We start from the raw sequence: 18,676 nt of genomic DNA, 5'->3' as shown, positions 1-18,676 counted from the left end.
CAGATATGTACAGAACTAGTCTGCTATCAATACTACAGAACAAGTATGCTTGAGAATAAGGAGGTGTGGGGAGGACTTAAGATTCTTATTCCCTTTAGTATCTCTAGGACTTCTAGACCATATTAGTTATCCTCCACTAGAGTAATTTTGTCCCTGAGGAGACATTTGGCAATGTCGGGAGACAGTACTGGTTATTACAACTGAGTCAATGTTATTAGCTTATACTAGGTATAAGCTGAGGATGCTGTTAAATGCCCTATAATGCACAGAACAGACTCTCACCCCCACAACTTCACACACAAACACCAGAGAGTTATCCGAGCACCAATGTCAACAGTGCTAACATTGAGAACCACTGGTGCCTGTCTGATCTCAATGGCTCTCCCAGGAGTCCAAACAACTTACATAAAGGTAACACATGTTCTCTGCTACAACTGACTGCATTAGCAGCAAATGTTTATTGCCATTTGTAAGGTCAACTTGCTCTAAATGTGAAGCTATTGATCAAATTGCAAGAAAATCTTGAAAAAAATGGCAGAAGTTACCACAAGAAGCTCAAGGATTAATGACATAGATCATTTTAAATGTTACCATTTAAAGAAAGTCTATATGAAAAAGTTTAAGTTATATTTTGGGGACCACTTTTCTAAAAAAAAATGATTGAAAACATATATGAAATGAAATTTCACAGTGCTGTCCAATAGGATGTTCTTGGGATAATGGAAATGTTATATATCTGTACTGTTCAGCAGCCAAAACCACATATTGATATAGAGCACTTGAAATGTGAACAGAGCAACCAAAAAAGTGAATTTGCAATTTTATTTCATTTAAATTAAGTTTAAGCCATCCATACAGACTACTGACAGTCACAGAATAATGTGAAAAATAAATTTTAACTAACGTCATTTTTGACAGACTTTATGTTTAAAAATATGTAACAGTATTAACTCTAACCAAGTGAAACTAACTGTAAAACATTAAGAATTTTGTAAAAAAAAATACAAAAACAGTATTAACTCTAACCAAGTGAAACTAACTGTAAAACATTAAGAATTTTGTAAAAAAAAATACAAAAACAAACATAGTGTATGGGTATGTTCTCAGACAAAAATACAACTTGTAAGAGTCCCAGACATGGGCCCAGCACCATGGCCTAGTGAGTAAAGTCCTCGCCTTGAACGCCCCGGGATCCCATATGGGTGCCGGTTCTAATCCCGGCAGCTCCACTTCCCATCCAGCTCCCTGCTTGTGGCCTGGGAAAGCAGCTGAGGACAGCCCAAAGCTTTGGGATCCTGCACCCACATGGGAGACCCAGAAGAGGTTCCTGGTTCCTGGCTTCGGATTGGCACAGCACTGGCTGTTGCGGCTGAATCATCGGACGGAAGATCTTTCTATCTCTCCTCCTCTCTGTATATCTGACTTTGTAATAAAAATAAATAAATCTTTGAAAAAAAAAAAAAGAGTCCCAGACACATAAATAGATAAATAAAAATTTAAAGAAAAACCTTGTGATAGGGTGACTGATTCTTATTGTTTTAGTACTGTGAATGCTCATGAAATACTTTGAGACAGAGTACTATATTTGTGAATATAATTTTATGGCTGTTTCCCACTCAGTAGACATTTTCCCATCAGTATGGAAAACTATGAAAACTGCTTTCTATTGTATAATCTGCCATTCGTTGTAGATTAAAGCTTATTTTTGTCTGAATTTAAAAAAATAAGAAACCAAAAAAGAAGTGTTATTATCCAAGCCACCTCTTTTCTCTGGGTGATACACTTGAGGCGGGGCTACTAACATTATAGGACACTGTAGGGTTGAACTATCAAAACTGCTTGAGCAGGACCCTCAGAGCATGCCCCATGTCGGGGACCTGGGATGGGTGGGAGTCTGGGTGGGGCTTTTCCCTTTATCTCTTCCCTTACCCCAGATACAGAAAAAAAAAATAATGTGGAAACAATGGTCTTACCCACTTTCCTGTGGCCCTTGACCCTTTGTGCCCTAATCAACTATGTAAAGATTATCAAAATAAAAGAATTAAAAAAAAAAAGAAGAAGAACACTGTAGGACACAGAAAATGCAGTGTTGTGCCTGATCCTTTCTGTCTCAGACTGGACTATCTGCAATTCCTGAGGAAAGGGAAGGGATCACTGTACTCCCGCTACAGATTTTCTGTCAAGCTCTCAAATCTGTTTAATTTAGGAAACAGCTAAAATAAATTAAGCTGTAGCTAAATTATGGGATAATTTGGCTTTTTCAGTCTTTGCTTAGAATTTTACCTATTTATAAACACTGCTCTAATGGGAAAATAATGTAATAAAGAGTTTTACGAGGAAAAAGTGAGTCACAAAGAAACTGAAAAAAATAAAAGGCAAAGAAATTTTCTGCATCTTAAGGTAATCTCAAAAATTTACTGTTGGAAAGGCTACACGTTCTGGTAGTGAACAGCACATGACACCGATAAAGACATAAAACAACTCCATCACCTCGAGAAAGTCACTGTTGCCTATTAGTAGCCACGCCCCCACAACACTCCAGCTCCTGGAAACCACTCTTCTATTCTCCATTTTTTTTATAATTCTGTCATTCAAAATGTTACAGAAATAAAATTTTATGGAATGAAACCCTTTCGGAATTGGCTTTAAGACACTCAACTTGGTTTCCCAAAGAATCATGCAAATTGTTGCATGCATCAATAGTTTGTTCTTTGCCATTGCTGAACAGTATTCCATAATAAGGAGTTATTACAATTTGTAAAGCCAGTCACCAGTTGCTCCCAAGTGCGGCTACTATGAACAAATACAGGTTTTTATGTAAACATAAGCTTTCATTTCTTTGGCACACATGTCAAATGGTACAACCTGCTGGGCCAAGTGGTAGCTGTTTGTGTGGTTTTAGAAGAAACTGTCAAACTTTCCCAGAATGACCATGCTGCTTTATACTCTCACTGGTGATTCACTTTCTCTCTATCTTTGCCAGAAACTAATAGTGTCACACTTTTTATTTTAGCCACTCTGTAAGTCATAATAATATCTCTTGTGGTTTTAATTTGCATCTTCCTAACAGTTAATGATGCAGAACAACTTCCCTTGTGATTAAATGCCATCTGTTTATCCTCTGCAATGAAGTGTTTCTTCATGTCTATTGCCCATTTCCCCAAATAACTGTTCGCTGTTTGGTACCAAGTTTTCAGAATTCTTTAATTTACCTTTTGTTGGGCATATCCGTTGCACATATTTTCTCCCACTGTAGCCTATCTTCTCATTCTTCTACTAAAGTCCTTCACAAAGCAAAATTTTTAATTTTGATGAAATCCAGTTTACCAATTTTTTCTTTTATGCACTATACTTTTGGTGTCCAACCTAAGAAGTCTGTCTAGTTCCAGAAGCCTGAAAATTTTTTCTTAAGTTATTTTGCTAAAAGTTTTAGATTTACATTTAAGCTCATTATCCATTTTTCAATTAATTTTTGTATAGCTGTGAGGTAGAGTTCAAGATGGCTCTTTTGTGTCTAGGGATGTCTGACTGCTGCAGCACCATCTGTGAGATTACTCTTGCGCTTTTGTCAAAACCAGTTGGACACAACTGTTTCCTGGGCTCACTCCTCTGTTGCACTGGTCCAGATGTCTCTCCTCCAATGCTGCACACAGCCTTGGCTATTGTGGCCATATTAAGTCTCAAAAATCAGGTAGATTGATTATTCTCCCTCCAAGTTTTCTTTTCCAAAATTGCTTTAGTCATCAAGTTCGCTTGCCTCCCCATATAAATGTGAGAATACTCCTTTTTATAACACAAAAAATTGTTAAATTCTTAAGAAATGAATTAAACATATAAATTAATTTGGAGAGAACTAACATCTTTATAGAGTGGGTTTTAAAACAACCCACAAACACTATATATCCCTTTATTTATTCAAGTCTTTTTACTTAGATTCTGGAGTGCCATGGCTCAACAGGCTAATCCCCCACCTCTAAGCATCAGTATCCCAAATTCCTGCTGGTTCATGTCCCAGCTACTCCACTTCTGATCCAGCTCCCTGCTTACAGCCTACGAAAGCAGCAAGGAAACCTTGGAAACCCAGTAGAGGCTCCTGGCTCCTGTCTTTAGCTCAGTTCAGCTCTGGCCATTGTGGCCATTCAAGGAGTAAATCAATGGACGGAAGATCTTTCTCTCTGTCTCTCCTTCTCTTTGTATTTCTCCCTGTAAATCTGCTTTTCCAATAAAAATAAGTAATTTTGGTAAAAGAAAATATATAGAACCTGTATAAATTTTGTCATTTATAGCTAAGTACATATTTTTAAACAGATTTATTTTTACTATTGGAAAGACAGATTCACAGAGAGAAAGCTCTTCCATCTGCTGGCTTATTTCCCAAATGGCCACAATGACGGGAGCTAAGCCAATCTAAACCAGGTCAGGAGCTTCCTTAGGGTCTCCAATGTGAGTGCATGGTCCCAAAGCTTTGGGTTATCCTCGGCTGCTTTCCCAGGCCACATGCAGGGAACTGAATGGGAAGTAGAGCAGCTGGCACATGAACCGGTGCCCATATGGGATCAAGTGCATGCAGGGTAAGGACTTGAGCCACTATGCTACCGCACTGAGTCCAGTACATACATTATTTAAAAAGATTGATTGTATTTTTATTAGAAAGTCAGATATACAGAGAGGAGGAGAGACAGAGAGGAAGATCTTCCATCCGATGATTCACTCCCCAAGTGGCCACAACGGCTGGAGCTGAGCCAATCTGAAGCCAGGAGCGTGGAACCTCCTACAGGTCCCCCACACAGGTGCAGAGTCTCAAGGCCCTGGGCCATACTCTACTGCTTTCCCAGGCCACAAGCAGGGAGTTGGTTGGGAAGCAGGACTGCCAGGATTAGAACGGACACCCATATGGGATCCTGGCGCATGCAAGGCGAGGACTTTAACCACTAGGCTACTGCACCAGGCCCCCAGTACATACATTTTCATGTCTACTTCATTTTCTTTGAAGCATCTGTAAATACTATAGTTTTAAATTTTGGTTTGTATATGTTCACTATTGCACATAAATGCAAACATTTGTGTGTGATCTTGTATTCTATAATGTTTCTGACTCTGTTTTTTTAGATTCCCTAATGGTTTTCTACATAGACAATTACATAATCTACAAAGAGGGATAGTTGTATTTCTGTCTTTCCAATCTATATTGCTTTTATTTCATTTAACACTACATGTTTTTAATAAATGGCCCAAGCTGACCTTTTGTTAAAGTTTAGAATAACCTCATTTTACTTCAAGCTTCTATTAGTATTAAATTCTGTAAATACCATCAGCAAAATAAATAAATAAATAAATAAATAAATAAATAAATGACTAAGAGCAGCTGCCCTGAGGTTGTAATAAATAACTTTGGTTAGATCAAGACACTAATATTTAAACTGCAACTTAATCAGGTTTTTTATTTTTTTAACTTCCCAACAGGACTTAGGCATAATTTTAGCAAATGAACCATTCAAAAACTTAAGTCATAAACTGAAATTACATTCTGGATGACATAAACTCCGCTGCTTCAACTGACCAGCTCATCAGTTGTAAAAACAAGCACAATGAAAATTAAGTTAAGCAGGCTTTCTATTTCCTATAGCCTCCAGTTCCAGACTACATCTGTTTTCTTTGATACACAAAACCAGAGTTAAAATAGCTCCATTTATCACAGCATGATTGTAGGCAGACAAACCAGCCTGTCTGTTTCCAGATAGTGAAAGCAACTGTTATTAATCACAATTACAGGCCAACTCCTCTAAGAGAAATTGCATCAATATTCTTCCAACCACCAGCCCTTCAACTGTGGAGCTCAAAAACTGTGCCGTGTGTGTGTCACAACACTGCCTGAAGGTCAATAAAGATGCCACTATGAGGCCAACTTTAATTTTAAAATCAGGATACAAATCAAAGAGATCCTACTCTGCATGTAAAAATAACTGATCTCTCAAAAGCTCTAACATTCAGTAGGATCAGCAGGGCAAATGAATACACTAATTAAAATTTATAGTGAAAAGATTTCCACCATATGAACCTATTCTGAAGAGCAGTGACATTTGAAATTCACAAATTAGAGAAATTAGTATTAAAACACAATTTTTCTACAGCAAAAGTGTGAATGCAATTTATTTTTCATATAGACTGCAAGATAGCTTTCTACAGAGAATAAGATTCATTGTTAGGACTATTTTGAATCATATCTTAGGAGGTACAGATCTTTTCTCAAATAAATTACAGCCTTCTTCTCAATGATCAAAACAAAAGTTTAAAATATGAAAGTTTCACATGACACTTTTGCTGCTATTACAAAGAAGAAGCCATAAGAGGTGGAGGGGGAAGAGAAGAAATACACTCCGTTCCCTAAGCACCAATAACGTATAGGGCATTTCAGATTGACATATGTCATCACAGGCTTTAAGAGTCTTACAAGAGAGCCTGGCGTGATAGCCTAAAGACTAAAGTCCCATGCGCTGGAATCCCATATGGGCACTGGCTAGTGTCCTGGCTGCTCCACTTCCCATCCAGCTCCCTGCTTGTGGCCTGGGAAAGCAGTAGAGGATTGCTCAAAGTCTTGGGACCCTGCACCCACATGGGAGACCTAGAAGAAGCTACAGTCTCCTGGCTTCAGATCAGCTTGGCTCTGGCCATTGTGGCCACTTGGGAAGTGAAACAGAGGACAGAAGATCTTTGTCTCTGTGTCTCCTTCTCTCTGTAAATCTGCCTTTCCAATAAATAAATAAATAAATAAATCTTTTAAAAAGTCTTACAATAAATCTATGAGATAGGATCTAGTATTCCCAACTTGCAGGTAAGGAAACTGATGACAAAAATTAGTTCTCTAAAGTCACTTAACAACATAGTTCTAAGCAATGATTTCAACACAAGTTTTTCAAAGCCATAGTTCTCTCCTTCTGTATCTCAGACCCTCAACATACTTGTTTTAAGACAAAATTTGGATGGAACCTCACATAAGCTAGGCATCTGTGGAAAAAGCATCAAATGGCCAGAGGTGGTGTGGAGTTTCAGAAAAATGTACTCTTCTTCATTGAGTAACTGACTCTACTAGCATTTTCCCAGAAATAGGTAATTAGTTGAGCCTTTCCATGATTAAATGTGCTCCTATAGTCCAGCAAGGCTTGGTTATTAAACGTTTGGAATTCAATTTAAAAAAAGACTATTCCCATTTTAATATGAAATTCTGAGTACTTGGGTTTGCACTCAGCACTCAACATACTATCTGCGAGGCTCTACAAGGTACAGCAGCCAATCACACTGTTATGAAGACTAGGGAATATAATAATAAAGAGGGCAAAACTTCAGCAACTTCACTGAACAATTCAAAGGACACAGGAACTACACAAAGGATCCGGGAGGACACCTCTCAGCAGGTGACACTTCCATCAGAGACCTAAATGATGAGGAAAAGTAAACCATTACAAAAAGAAGGAATAACTGGGAAAGTGCTTGAAGGAGAGTGGGTACATCTGGTGGACAGCAAGAAGGCCAATGCTGCTAGAGGGAAAGAGTCAGGAGGGATGGACTGAGGTCTCATGGGAAGGGTCCTTCAGAAAGTTCACAGGAAATGGAATTCAGCCGTAAGTGTATTTTTGGTGGAACAAACCACTTGAAATCCATAGGACAGACTTTTCATGCAATTTCTAAAGTACTCTCACATATGTTTGAAGGCACTGATGAAAAGTTTGAATTTTGTTCTAAATGTGAGGAAACGCACTGATAACTTTTTTTAATTATCTGGCAGCAAGAATAATGAGTGGGGGAGCAAAGGGCAAACAGACCAGTTAGGAGTGTACTGTGACAGTCTCAGTAGCGGAAGACAGTGACTGGAAGGAAGGTGATGCTGGCAGATATATATGTCTTTGTCACCTGGCAGTCACAGCATGTAACTGAGTTTATCACTGACTGACTGAACTTGCATGGAAGAATGAGAGGCTGGAAGCTGCTGCTGGGGGTACTCGGATATTAGCTGTTTAGAAATGCAACAGCTGGAAGAGGGACAGTACCTTCATATTAGCCCATGTGAACCATATTTTGTTTTTTTTTTTAAAGATTTATTTTTATTACAAAGTCAGATATACACAGAGGAGGAGAGACAGAGAGGAAGATCTTCCGTCTGATGATTCACTCCCCAAGTGAGCCGCAACGGGCCGGTGCACGCCGATCCGATGCCGGAAAAAGGAACCTCTTCCAGGTCTCCCACGCGCATTGGGCCGTCCTCACTGCTTTCCCAGGCCTCAAGCAGGGAGCTGGATGGGAAGTGGAGCTGCTGGGATTAGAACCGGCGTCCATATGAGATCCCGGTGCGTTCAAGGCGAGGACTTTAGCCGCTAGGCCACGGCACCGGGCCCTGAACCATATTTTGTATTCAGACCCACATGGTTTCTTTTTCTAAGCACTAACTAAAAATACTAGTTCACAATTTCTTTCCATGTAGTCATATTTTGGCCACATAGGAACGTGAAAAAATATGAGAAACAGGATAGAAATAAACAGTTTACATATCAATGGGGGCAGTTTCTCAATAAATTATTATGTGATTAAACCTAACTACATTCATTATCAAGCTAATCATTTCTACAATAAAAGTACTTCCATAAATTTGGAATCTTCAAAGTCCTATAAGCCTAGAACCTGAAAAAACGCATAACCTAAACAAGTAGTTTTACTGTTAACATGATCTGACCTGCATTTGTTTCATAACCTGAATGGCCAGCAACTTGTGGATCAGTCTACAATCAGCAAGCATAAAAAGAACCAGAATGTAAAGCTGACTCAGGAGCAAGACCTGAGATAATAAAGAAAACATCTATGATGAGGAAACTAAAACATTTCATTCACTTCTGTTCATCTAAAATATGGCAAGTAATCAGACTATGTAAAAATTAAAGGCTTCACATTTTAAAAAGAAAAAAATTTTTCATATATGTATTTTTAAAAAAACAGAGTGAGACAGAACAGGATTTTCTGCCAAATACCCCAACAACAGGGCTGGGTCAAGCTGAAGCCAGGAGCCAGAATTCCACGCAAGTTTCTCACGTGAGCATCAGGAAGCCAATCGGTTGCTTCCCGCGCACATTAGCAGGAAGCCAGAAGGAAGGCAGAGCTCTGCAGGACATGATCCCAGGCCCACCAACAGAAGGACTGGACATCCTTAGCAGTGACTTAACCAACTGAGCTATAATGCCACATTCCAAGGTATAAATTTCAATCTTTGAAGATCTTATGAACTTCAGATATCTGAGACTTTTAAATAAGAGGGCAGGGATACTGAGGCCAAAAGATTTGAGTTCAAGTTATGATATCAACAATTAATGCTAATTTTTGGCCTGGTTGCTACACTCTCAGAACTTAATTGTCTGCTTTTGAAAGACAGGAATAATATTTACTGTGCAGCATTTAAAAATTTGAGAGGCACAGAGAAAAAAAAAAAACATTGTTAAAGAAAGAGCTCTTATCACCAATTCACCTCCTAATGACCATAAAGCGCAAGGTTGTGTCAGATTGTAACAGGGACTGAGGACTTTTTCCACTTAGTTTTTAAACTGACTTCTATTCCTGTGTATTAATGCAATGGACTATTCTCATAGCTTTCCCAAATAAAACTCAAGTTTCTACTACAGTGGTTTAACCCCTTTATTTTTAAATTTGTGTATAATTTCATTTTTTCTATAATGACAACTTTGTAGGTACATCCTTTCCTCCGTGTCTGGAGTAGACGGGAAGAAGGTAACATTACCAGTTCTATCATATCACATCCTTAGCACTCACACAGAACTGCTAGAGGAACCTGAATATTCTGATAGATCTACAGTCATTGAGCAAGGAAAATGACTATTGGTTTGGTTTTCCTCTGATATGCGTCAGGCAATTAATTTGGCAATTTCCAACTTTTATAGGGTTTCTAACACTTTAAAGCTTAACTGCAAATATCATACCACACCTAAGGAACCAGCTTATCTAATAACCACTTTCACTTCAACTAAGCCTCTCTCTCCTCTTTACCCACATGATTCAATTGTTCTCACCCTCCTGAAAAATCATATTAATAGATGCAGAGAACCCTATGTTTCCTGATTTTCCAGGAGTAGGTACAAGGTGACTGCTGACATGTATCATAAAGCTACAGAAATTTTTGAGTAGAGAAAAAAATTTTAATTTTTCTTCACGTAAGTAATTAAGGATAACCTCTTCTCTCCTTCCCCATTCCATCAATTCAGAATGAGTAATACATGACTATTTCATGGCATCTAGATTAAAGTCCTGTATGTATTAATTTAGTATAATCCTGAAATAGAATAAAAATACCTAAAAGAATATAGATTTCTGAATATTTTAAAGGAAAATACTAGAATCTGAGTACTGCTGTAAAATTCCTCTTGTTTAAATGTCTAAAATTAGGTTTAGACTACCAGAGTAATCAGAAACTTTTAATTCCAATTGGAAGATTTCTCTCTAATGCCCATTTTCCTCCCTTCTTCATTCTGTCATCCTAACATTGACTGGAACCTTCACCCAAGAAAAAAAAAATAGGGAAAGGGGAGAAAAAGCAAATTCATTCACTTTAATGTTTAGCAGTCAACTAAATTAAAAATTTATTTGTGGGGATTAAGGAAAAAACTAAGTTCATAGCAAAATATTAAATTAACACAACTATAAAGGGAATTACCTTTCTATTTCGTTCATTCATATTAGCAATCTTCTTCAAGTCTGGCTGTAAGAATGTTGCCCAACACAGACTGTATTTTACAGTCTACTTTTTGTACCAAGATTTGTTTACTCATTCTGCACAAAAGCACAGAGGGCCGACTGGGGCCAAGCCCTGCTTCAGCTGCGAGCAGACAGCAATGAACAAAATCCTTTCTCAGAGACTTCACTTTCTAGCAGGGAGAAAGAGGGGACTGCGAAAAGTACAAGTATATGGCGCATTATCTCATGACAAGTTATCAAAAAAAGAGGGGTATGTATAGTACAGGGAAAGTGGAGAAGCTGAATTTTTCTGGCTTTTCTATCTTTTTTATTATTATATAATTATCATTTTATGATACAGCTTCATAGACCTTGGGATTTGCCATGTCTCCTCTCCTAACCCTCCCTCTCCCAGGAGTTGTCCCATATTATTACAACAGCATAGTTCCTCATAAATAGTCATGAGTTCATCATTGGGCATGGACAATGGCAGAGTCCAGCATTCCAACGTCAACATACATCCAACAGTTTCACCGGGAGTCTATCCTTGATCTGGAAGAAGTTGAATTTTTAAACTGAGTTATCTTTTATCCTCATGTTCCTCCCTTAAGAATATTTAAGTTTTATAAATCTATCCATTTCTTCCTTTCTAAGCACCAGATAATATCAAAAAACATTATGAACAAATATTTATTATAGAAAGTGGATTAATATCCTCAACAATCACAAGTTTAATCACAGATTAGCTATTATTTAATTTTTAAACGCTGTCTCATATTAATTTCCTATGCTTGCTAGAATAACAATTTTTATTAAAGATGTGATAAATTCTCTGATACTAAAACTTGATACTAAAATGATCAGCAACTCATAACAACACAGTATGAAAACTTTGAAAAAGATTTGTTTTCATATCCTGTCTTAATTTACTGAGGTTTTTCAGTGCGCAGAACAAACAGCTCTTTAATATAACAAACAGCTCTTTAATATGTCCAGTTGCAATTCAATAGTGGCTGAAAACATTTATGTAGGGTTTTATTGTTGCTGTTTTTCTCCCTTAAAAGTGATAGCTGTAATGGTCAAATACCTCCCAGCAAACTTGATTATTCTCTGGTGTACATCATATCCATAAGAACTTAGCAGGTTAGCACGGTCTCATATCTGGACAGGCTCTCAAATCACTCACTTTATAACTTTACCCAGCACTTTATTAAATCAAATATTTTCAAAAATAGAATATTAGTAACTGTACTTTCAAAAAAGAATACCTCCATGATGATGCGACAGGCTTCCTCCATTAGCAAGGATTTCATCTCTAGCAGCTGCCTGTATTTGGAAACAACACAAGTCATTTCAACTTAAATATCACTTTGCAGTGGAAAAGTCAGCCAATTTCCCCTTTCACATTATCTGTGTTTAAGAAGCAATTAAAATTTGCAACCTAGCTTTGCAAGTTTTTTTCCTAGTAAACAGTTACAATGCCTAAAAAGACAATGTTGAGATGTCAAGATTCTGGGGAAAAAACATTCCGGTTGGAACTGAATACCTTATTAACCCAATAAGCATTAGTGACATATATTTACTGAATGCTGCATGTTCTGGAAGTACCAAGCAATTGGGTTGGTATATTTCATTTGTGTCTCTGTAGCCTTATGGAATAATTGCAATTACTCCCATTTCACTGATAAAGAAATGAACTTAGTTAAATTACTTGCCTAATGTCAATGGGCATTATAGCCAAGAGTGCTTACAAAGTTGAGAATAACAAAAGAGCTTTGGAGACCACTGCTTAAGGTCCATGACTTGAGATAAATTACCTGGGAATCCTCCTAACATGTCAGATGTTGACTAAGCTCCACATTTGGCATCCAAGTTACAAAGAAAAATCCAACAAAAAAATAGAATGACTAAAGTTTGGAATGAAAAGGGAAAATTGAAACTGGAATGACCTTCAATTCCCAATGACTCATGAACATGTAATGGTTATGAAGTGGACTATTCACAACATCTTGAGTCTCTCAGGATTAATTAAAAACATATAAACTATGAGTTAGGCTGAGGTAGAAGAGGGTCCAGGTGGGGCAGGTGGGTCAAACATCACTGCAAGTAATCTCTAAGATTCCCCCATTGCGAACAACTAGCTCTCATACACTATATAAACAACCAGAAGGAAGAAGCTGTTAGGCTCCAAACTCAGGGTAAGAAAGGACAAAAATGAAAGGTTGGATGCAGGTTGCAACTGGAGTATCCTGTATTTATCCACTGAAGAATTACCCTGCACCCTGGAAAGTATCACATGTTCATCATAACTTCATAAAAAAAATTAGAATAAGAATTCTCATTAACTAAGATTTAGGGTTTTTCCAAATGAAATAGGAATATGCTAGCTCCTGTTCTAAGAACTTAAATTCCAACAAATCAAGTAAAGCAAAAACATCTGAAACCAGCAGCATTTAGAGCATGGCAGTTTGGATCAGGAGAGAAGAAGCAATGTCACTGCAGTCCTACAGCGAAGGGGTTTCTGGTAACTGGAGAGAGCACAGAGCACTGAAGGCTAAAGTGATTAAAAAAGTGCACAAACTTTTGGTAATAACAAATATATTTATCATTTTGACTGGGGTGATGATTACATAGGTTTATGTTTCAGTTGCTCCACTTCCCATCCAGCTCTCTGCTTGTGGCCTGGGAAAGTGACAGAGGATGACCCAAAGCCTTGGGACCCTGCACCTGTGCGGGAGACCCAGAAGAAGCTCCTGGCTCCTGGCTCCTGGCTTCAGATTGGCTTCGCTCTGGCCATTGTGGCCACATGCGGAGTAAACCAGTAGACAGAATATCTTTTTCTCTGTCTCGCCTTCTCTCTGCAAATCTAACTTTCCAATAAAAATAAGCAAATCCTTAAAAATAAACAACAATTACTAAAGTGAGAATAAAATTTGTTTACATTAATATAAAAGCAAAATGCATGTATGCATAATTACCTCAGTTTGTTCAAACACAGCTAGTGGGTCACTAATTCCCCTGTAGTTAAAGGCAAAATAGAAGTAGATACATGCACCTGCGTCGTAAGTCTGAGTCACCCTGAAAAACAGACAAATTTTCACAAGGGCTTGGCTTAAGAGAAAACAGACTTTATTTCTAGCAACTTGAGGTACAGATCACTGAATTAGCTTAAGCTATAGTCTCATTTTCTACCCAGCACCCTGAGTTACGGAAGAAATGTCAACTTGTTATCTCTTTAGAGAGGCTGACAAACAGGCGCACTAAGTATGCAATTGGAAACAAATGGACTGAAGTGCCACTTTAGTCAGTATTACAGGTTTAGATTCCACCTCTTCCTTGCCTGCATGACCCATGCTACTAAAACTTCTATTGAGAAATAAAATTGCTCGCACGTTTCAATAGTGTTTCATTAATTTTTTTTTGTGATCGTATTTAAATTGCTTTGTTATCTGGAAATAAAGGAGTTATAAGCACCAAGTGTGAAAGCACATGTGATACACAGATGAATGTTCACATCACTTTCTTTAAATTACACAATAAAAACAGCACTTAACAAAAAGCATGACCCTAAAAAGTGTTAAAAGTGCACTTATCTTAATACAAATAACAATGTAACTTTCTTCTTATTTTTCCCAGTTCAACCAGCAATATATAATTAGTTCTTCATATGGCTGGTATAAAATGATATTTAATACAACAGCATAGCTATAATGTTTTTCAAAATCATTCTGGGCCACACAAAGAGGTCCAGGCATACAGAGGCTGATTACATCTGTGAGGCCACAGTACACAGACATGACGTAAAACATCTGCCCTAAGAGAAAGACAACACAAGACTGGAAACAAAAACTTCATCCCATTCTTTGGCCCTGCTACTGCTAAAAACAGAAACGTAAAGCATCTGAGTACACAAACGAACATGTCAACAGTGATGAAAATAAATTTTAATTATCTTAAAAATCCATGCTGGTAAAACATGGGGAAGCTATAAGTCCTCATCCATATTAAATGTACTGACAACAATATTGTACACTAATTATTTGGATTCCTCTGGCTCAAAGGAGTTAAAGATTCTGTGTAGAAAAAAAATGTCACTAAACTGGAGGTGATAAGAAAGACTGTTGTCATGGCTATAATTTAAAAAGTAAACGACAATGAGATAAGTATCAGTAACATTTTTCTTCCTATACAGATCACTTAAATGCATTAAGAGAAACATTTCTAAATTCTCTAAGAAAAACATTATATAGCTTCAGGATATAGAACAACCAACAGTGCTGCAAAACGGTGACAGTTCTAGGTTCAGTTTATTAAGTTATCTAATGAGTGACTAGATTCCTTTATGCAGAGAATATAAGTACAAAAAACATCAATAGTTGTATGCGGTTTAAAAAACAGAAAGAAAGTGGCCCTCTTCTTCCTGGCTGCCCGAGGACTGAATGTCACTCGGAACCACACAGTAGTTATCCAGATCGGCAAGGATTAATGACCAACTGTCTATTCCACAAAAACAAATGCTCTCTGATGTCCTCCATCCTGGATGGCAACAATGCCTAAGAAGTTTGGGAAAGACCATACAAGACCACACCACAGGCCATATCTGAGTCTGGATTTGGAATCTATTTGGCTATTTGTTGGCAAGACAATGGTAATCTCCCGGATTACACAAAGCAAAGTGTAACCAAATTCATGCTTCTAAAACATGGCCTACATGAGAATTAAAATACCTCAAGAAAACAACAGGGAATGCAAGAACAAAGAATGTAAAGGGGATTGCTGCTTTACTTTTACAAGCTCAAGGTTGCTGCTGGCAAAAAGCAGAGGGGATGAAAAAACAAAACAAACAAAAAAATAACTGTTTTATTATATCTAAAGTGACCAAGAGTAACTGCTAACAAGAGCACTATAAACCCTTAAGAAATCCAATGTAGACACAACTTTGCAGATGGAAAATGCTAAGGTAATAAAATCATAACGCAAACATTGAGAAAACCAACTGGGAAAGGTGCTAGAGGAAGGGACCCCTCGATGGAGAATTACAGAAAAGTCTAGCTATCACTTTAGGTAAGAAAGATGCAGTTGTATCACTGTATAGGCAAAATCAACTGAACAAAAATAGCACAAACAGACAAGAAAACAAAATGAAGAAAAAAGAAATGAAGGATAATCTGAAAGTGACAACTCTAACTTCAGGTGTAAAACGAAAACAACATGGGGGCAGGCATTTAGCACAGCAGTTAGGAGGCTGTTTGAATGACTATATGACTCCTAGCTCTGCCTCTGATCCCAGCTTCCTGTTAACGCTCACTCTGGAAGGCAGGAAGTAATGTCTCAAGTATGTCGGCTCTGCTGCACATACAGCCTGGCTACTGAAACCAGTTAAGGAGTAAACCAGGGGCCTGGCGCCATAGCCTAGTGGTTAAAGTCCTCGCCTCGAATGCCCCGGGATCCCATATGGGCGCCGGTTCTAATCCCGGCAGCTCCACTTCCCATCCAGCTCCCTGCTTGTGGCCTGGGAAAGCAGACGAGGACGGCCCAAAGCCTTGGGACTCTGTACCCGTGTGGGAGACCCGGAAGAGGCTCCTGGCTTCGAATTGGCTCAGCTCCAGCTGTTGTGGCCACTTGGGGAGTGAATCACTGGACGGAAGATCTTCCTCTCTGTCTGTCCTCCTCTCTGTATATCTGACTTTCCAATGAAAATAAATAAATCTTCAAAAAAAAGTAAACAAGCAGATGAAAGATTCAGTCTTTGTCTTTCAAATAAAATGAACATCAAAAAAAAAAGTATAATTTGAATTCAATCCTAAGCGAATATCAGACAAACTCAATTTGAGGGACTTTTTATAAAATAACTAGTAGTATTTTTCTAAAATATGAAGGCCATGGAAAATAACAATGGAGGAATTTTCCCAGAAACTAAAGAAACAGAGTAACTAAGCATATTATGTCATTCTGGATTGGATCCTGAACCAGGAAAAAAAAAAAAAAAGACAGCACTGGGATGAATGGTAAAGCAAGGTTTGTAGATCAGTTAATAATGTTGTAACCTCCAATTTCTTATTTTGATAATTATCTATAATAACATGAGATATGAACACTCGGGGAAGATGAATAAAAGCTGTATGAACCACTGGTCCCAGTTTTTGTGTCCTTTTTCTTACAAGTCTAGGTCATTACCATCACCTTGTACTAAAAATTTAAAAGCAATGTAAATATTTCTCAATTAGTAAGAAATAAAACCTCATCACATACACACACATACACACACACACACACACAGGCTTTATCCAGTAAGATCCAACCTGGTGAACCTTCAAAGTGTTCCAAACTATCTCAAAATTAACAGAACTAAGTATGAGCATTTAAAACTCCCTGAAAAATAGGAGAAATGTACAAATAACAAATAAAATCTGACTGGGTGAAATACGTTATCTTCCCTAAAGTCACACTAATACTTAGCAAAGGGGTAGTAGATTAAGCCACTGCCTGGGACTCTTGCATGTCATATCAGAGTGCCTGTATGAATGACAGTTATTGCGCACTGCCAGTCCAGCTTCCTGCTACCAAACCTGGGAGACAGCAGATAAAGGCCTAGACAGTTGGACTTCCCCTCCACCCACATGGGAGACCTGGATGGAATCCCTGGCTCCTGGCTGCTGGTTTTGGCAAAGCCTAGTCCCAAAGGGGAGTAAACCAGTATAAGCAAGAATGCTCTGTTACTCTGTCATTCAAATAAAATAAGTAAATCTTCAAAAAAAAAAGTAAATATTTGGGAAACAAATTGATCATATCAAAATGCAGAGGCATCCCTATTACCCACTTCCCTATCCCCCGAACCTTTTTTTTTCTTTTTCTTTCTTTAACTGTAATTAATTATGTAAAGATTGTCAACAACAACACAATAAAATAGATTAAAATAATAAAAAAAATGCAGAGGCATGATCTTAACTCATTATGTCCCATTGCCGCACATATAAGACACCTTGTAGGTGTCTTTATAACACTTAAGTTGAACAACAAGTACACTACTTATGATAACTGAAATAATTATGTGGTTGAAATATTTACAGAATTGGATGCATGGAATGTAATATGTTAAAATAGTATTTTTCAGACTGTATGTATTCACAGGTACATATGAAGAATGTTGTATCATTAAATCACATTGTTTGTGTGCATGTAAGTGTATAACTAAACATATTAAAAGTCCTTAACTGGGTCATATGTACACATACACACACGTATCTGGGCTTCCAAAATACAATTAGAAAAGCAGTTAAAAGGAAGCCAAGGTAACCATAGTAATATTTCCAAATGCATTCACAAAGGTTCTTACAAAGAGGAAATACTCTTTTTATTATACAATACAAATAGCATCTAATTTAAAATTAGAATGGTATTTTAGGCCAAATGTTAGGTGCCTCAGAACAAGAGATGAACTGTTTAACAATGCTGTTGTCAATTTGCCAGCTGTGTTTTTCTCCTAGTGTTAATTCACACTCATTAAAAAATCCCTTGAATATCTACATTTCAAGTACCAGATTTACAAAGCTGAAGAAAAATTGGAAAACCATTTTAATTATGAGGGTACTGGCATTAGAGATAACCACAATCAGATGAAATTTGATAAGTGAGATTAGTAAATATATAGCATTCCTAGGAGATAATAACAAAAAAATAAATTTGGAAACCTCAATTTGAGTCCACTTCAGAAGTGACTAAGTTCTAATATCTTTTAAAACAGATCAATTCTTTTTCTTAAGAGACTTAAATCACCCAAACAAGTAACTGTGTGGTTGACAAAAGCACTGCATTATTCTTTCATTACTAAAAAAAGTATGTGGTTACACACTTTTGCAGTACTTTCTTTGTGTCAAAATCAATGATTAGCAATTCTTTCTCATCTAAGTTCTTCAGAAAATGGTTTCTGAAATGGAAGAGGCCCAGG

The 18,676-nt window shown here is 37.5% G+C and overlaps 1 protein-coding gene across 2 annotated transcripts in view; it reads right to left on the bottom strand.

Annotated features, from left to right (window-relative positions):
- The window catches only part of AGPS (alkylglycerone phosphate synthase), a 139,686-nt gene that overhangs the window by 12,034 nt on the left and 108,976 nt on the right, over nucleotides 1-18,676 (bottom strand). For both annotated transcript variants that reach the window (XM_004577025.3, XM_058664673.1), the window contains exons 18-19: nucleotides 13,707-13,806; nucleotides 11,997-12,054 (exon numbers count right to left, since the gene is read on the bottom strand). In XM_004577025.3, the coding sequence (XP_004577082.2) occupies nucleotides 11,997-12,054; nucleotides 13,707-13,806 (158 nt within the window). The remainder of the gene's footprint in view (nucleotides 1-11,996; nucleotides 12,055-13,706; nucleotides 13,807-18,676) is intronic.

Source organism: Ochotona princeps, chromosome 5 (assembly GCF_030435755.1).
Source record: "Ochotona princeps isolate mOchPri1 chromosome 5, mOchPri1.hap1, whole genome shotgun sequence".
NCBI classification, from domain to species: domain Eukaryota; kingdom Metazoa; phylum Chordata; class Mammalia; order Lagomorpha; family Ochotonidae; genus Ochotona; species Ochotona princeps.
Note: the sequence above shows the minus strand (reverse complement) of the source record. Positions and strands in the feature narration are given on the sequence as shown.